The following is a 4,273-nucleotide window of genomic DNA, read 5'->3' on the forward strand; positions in this document are numbered from 1 at the left end:
ATTACATTTGTTCCTGACCACCGAGAACACTCATGTTAACTTTTATCGAGTGGAAAAAAAGTTAGCTTGTTTATATTATGCTAACATAGCTGTGTCGCTAGCGGTCACATAGCACATCATTATATACCAGCTAGCCCAACTTCAGTAACCCTACAAACGTCACTGCTGTTTAGTTTTCTGTCTTCATTTATGCTGGAAGAGATAGCAGAGCTGTACGTTTTAATTTGTTTCCAAAACCCCGCAGTCAGGACATGCTATATTGTATTTAGATAGAAGCTAGCGAGCTAACTCCCTGCTAACTTCTAACTCCGTTAAATGTCATAAATTCCGTTTTCATGGATGCCTGGATGTTAAACTCAATTGTTACACCTGGTAGAGCAGAACGCTGATCATTTTATTAAAGATGAAAGACTTTAGACAGTTTTTCAACTCTCAGTAATGCCATACCCAGATAGCAAGGAAACATTGAAACACTGTTGAGTCAATATCAGGCTGTGTCATTGAATCAACGTTGAAGTGTGACGTTGACCTAACGTCACTCTTGCACCCTTTTTTAACGTTGAAACAACGTCAGGTTTTGATGTTGAATCAATGTTGAAACCTGACATTGATTCAACGTTGTATTTTCTAATACTGTTGACATTGAAACAATGTCAGATTCTGATATTGAAACACTGTTGAGCTATGGTGTTGATTTTCCACCTCTTTCGCACAGTTGCTTTTTATTAAAACAACAGTTAAATCATGACTGGAAATCTACCTTTCTTTATAGGTATTTTAACCAATACTAAACTACTGCATGTTTCCATCAATACTTAAACCACCTAAACACATAATTGTACTTATTCCTTAAATTGGACACCCTTTATAAAAAAAACCCCCAAATGTCTCACAATGTATCATGTCAATATTAATATCCTAAAATAAGAAAGCATTGCATGTGATGTAACAGAGAAAAAAAAAAGGTCAATAGTCATGTTTCGTTTGCTAAATACTTTATTAAAAGACAGTTTCCTATTTACATTTATATGTTTCACAGAAGTTTGTAATTTTTTACTCTGGGATGGGGATGCATGATGTGCGTCCTGCACCACCCAAACGATCTGGGGCGTATCGGAGCCATTTCTGCACTGCTTGCGCAAAGACAAACTCGGACATAGAGTTTGCCCCTAACTGCTGCGTCAGGCCATCTAGGACAAAAATACACACACACACACACACACACACACACACAAACAAAAAAAGTGAATTAGAGCACGTGAATAAGCTCTTGTTAACTGTCTTCAGCGGGGAGAAAGTATGTAAACTCCTAGGCTGATAAACATGAAAGTCACCAGGCGTAAATCTGCAAACTGCCGCATTTGATTCCCAAAGAGCTATGAGCGGAAAAAGTGATAAGTCTTAGCATGGTGTGCCGTGTATCCTTTAAAACAAAATAAACATGGGGTCCTCGGGCTGTACAAACTACAACCCGAGGACTAAACAAGCCAAAGACCAAAGACTCCATCTCCAGATTAACCGGACATGAAAGTCTTGTTATTAAGAAAGACAAAGTAATATAGCAAAAAAACAGTAAAACTTACCAAATATGCATTTGCAGAGCGCTGTATCTTTAAATGCCATTTTTTGCTTTGTCTGGTCCTTGGTTTTTTTCCCTGCCCAGTTTAGTACCGAGGCCAGCTCGTTTGTAATGGCATAAGCCATTACACGGCGGACTCGCACCTCCAGTGTGGTCCTTCCAATCAAGGCAAAGCGTCTCACCTATAGACACATTTTAAGAGATGGAATTAGCGTGTCTCATGTCTTAAATGTGTATGCAAGTGCTTGTGTGTTTAATCAACAAGCCGTTGTTATGTATTTAAATCACATCTGACAGCTATTACACTTTATAGTTACAAAGTGTATATAACCTTTATATACTTACCATTGCCTTATTTGCCTCTTGTGATTGAAGAGCTGGCTCTGCATTGTTTAGCTCCTCAATGTTGTGCAAGGGCAAATCCAGAGGCAGTACCCCAGCATCTACCGATTCATTGCAGCCGGTATTGCGGATGGCTCTGACCTCCTCACGGAGTTCGTTAACAGCTCTCGTCAGGTCTGACAGAAAAAGATAAATTTTTTTTAAGTATTTAAGAATACAGACAACTTGTCAAAAGTTTCCTTGTGTCACACACAGATATGTACAAAGACACTAGACAGTATTTTATTACCTGGTATTTTCACTCGAGGGGCCTGGGGAAACCATTTCTTTGTGGGCTGCTCATCCTCTGAGTCACTATATGTGTACAGGGGATTTGGTCTAAAGAAAAAAAGTTGAAAACGGTCATAAGTAATTACAAATGTGCTTTTGGAATATTTTTTCCTAAAGTTACAGTTTAATTTATAACAACACACACAGGAAACGGAGATGTGCAAGAAGGTACAGTATACAATGAATTTTTGAAGTGCACAAGTGTACACGGCTTTGCATTTATAAAAAGTTTACAAGCTTCCACTTTTTGGACTATATTATGTGGTGATATTGCAGTATGCAAGCACCACAGATATGTACAAAAGACAAGATCATAAATTCTTAGCAATCAAAGATATGTTTGTGAAATAAAAAAAGTTTTACTTGTGCTTTCTTTTATGACTGGTCTGAGTTTCAGCTTCGGACTGAAGGTCAGACGTATCACAGTGTTCATTTAGATATTTCTGAAGACTGCGTTCTGCTTTGTGAAATGTGTCTGGAAGTACAAACACAATGTATGGCCAGACATAAATTAGGACATGAAAAACTTGTTATTGTTACATTTATACAACACCAATCCAGATGATACCCACCATGGCTTATTAGAAGTCGGACTGGTGCATAGGTGAGCCATGTTGAACCAGGATGAACTCTCCTCTTTACTGCATCGTGGATCCTGAATGTGTCTCACAGAGGATATGGAGGCCATGACAATTTCTCCCCATTTATCCATGAACTAGGGACTATTTCTGTACCACCAGTGCTGAACAATGCACCAGTCTTTCATTTTTATCTTTTTTTTAATTTGGAGTCCTTTTTTGCCCTGTCTAGGATAAACAGGAAACAGATAATTACAATATATTTCATAGTCACTACAAAACTTGATCTATTGATTAAACTAAATAATAAATAATAGCTTAAAATGTATATAGGCAACAATTACAAGCAAACCCGTATATGTAAGCATTTAAACACTGAAGATAATAACATTAACAGTATTTTGTCTAAGTCTGCCATTGTAGGAATTCATGGCACCGAGACAAAAACTTGGCGCACAGTGTGGCGTCAAAATAGGCGCACACCTTTGACGCTGCGTTTTCTCCGTCTTCCTCGTCCACACGTAAATGCTAAACGCAGTTTACGTGTGGACAAAAGGTGCAAACGCAAGTTAGGTGAGCGTGCAGCGTAAAGTTTGAATTGAGTGCGAATCGAAGCGGGTGCTCTCCAATCATTAAAAGTAACAAAGTCATTGAACACATTTATACAGTTACCTTTACGTTTATCAATCATATATCACAGATTTAAAATTTTTTGTAGTACTATGCTAAAAAGCAACTACAGAGCGAAAGTCTGGGTCAAGCGCCGAGGCGACGGCAAGAACAAAGGAACCCTCGAAGCGTTAAAGCTAGCTTTGTAAGGAAATATAACGGAAAAGTATGAAACGAAAATGTTTTCTTTGTTGATAGACTTTGTTTGCAGTGCAATTTATTTGTTGCCGGATTGTAAGAAGAAAGTAGACACAATTTCGGGCTCCCACATTTTATCCGAAACTTTACATTAACAAGTTTGTTTTGTTTTTTTTACTGTTATTCAAATGCAACCGTGGAAATAACGAATAGAACAAAAGTCATTCATTCTTACCTTATACTAATCGTGGTGCAGGCCAGTGCAGTGCATGAACTTATACCTTCTCCGGTCAATTCCGCTGAGAGTAAATCTAATGTCCCGCTCTACTGTACAAGACAATGGTTACCTGGAGGGATGTACCAATGTGATAGGGGTGCTGCGGAATAGTCCAAGTGGTAGCAGCTTTAATTTCCCGCTCAACCATAAATCGATGGTTTTTCAACGTGATTGTTGTCACCTTGTCAACTATACATAGATCAACAATCAACGATGACAGAACAACAGTGAATCAATGTTATTTCAATGTCAGTGTCAGGTTTCATCAGTATTTCAATGTTGTTTCAACATTGATTTTGTGTTGACATTTCAATCCTGACGATTCTGATGGTTCAGATGGAAAATCAACATCTGTTCAAT

The 4,273-nt window shown here is 38.1% G+C and overlaps 1 protein-coding gene across 1 annotated transcript; it reads right to left on the reverse strand.

Moving 5' to 3' along the window:
* Positions 1 to 451: 451 nt before the first annotated feature.
* On the reverse strand, positions 452 to 4,061 carry LOC309688660 (uncharacterized protein; the record flags this gene model as incomplete). The annotated part of the gene is made up of 7 exons (XM_082504532.1): positions 452 to 1,190; positions 1,584 to 1,761; positions 1,925 to 2,097; positions 2,211 to 2,299; positions 2,615 to 2,726; positions 2,824 to 2,916; positions 3,998 to 4,061. The coding sequence occupies 7 exons, from the start codon at positions 4,059 to 4,061 to the stop codon at positions 1,054 to 1,056; spliced, it is 846 nt and encodes a 281-aa protein (XP_082360658.1). The 3' UTR covers positions 452 to 1,053.
* Between the last annotated feature and the right edge of the window lie 212 nt (positions 4,062 to 4,273).

Source organism: Aulonocara stuartgranti (genome assembly GCF_965226115.1).
Source record: "Aulonocara stuartgranti genome assembly, chromosome: 15".
In the NCBI taxonomy this organism is placed as follows: Eukaryota; Metazoa; Chordata; class Actinopteri; order Cichliformes; family Cichlidae; genus Aulonocara; species Aulonocara stuartgranti.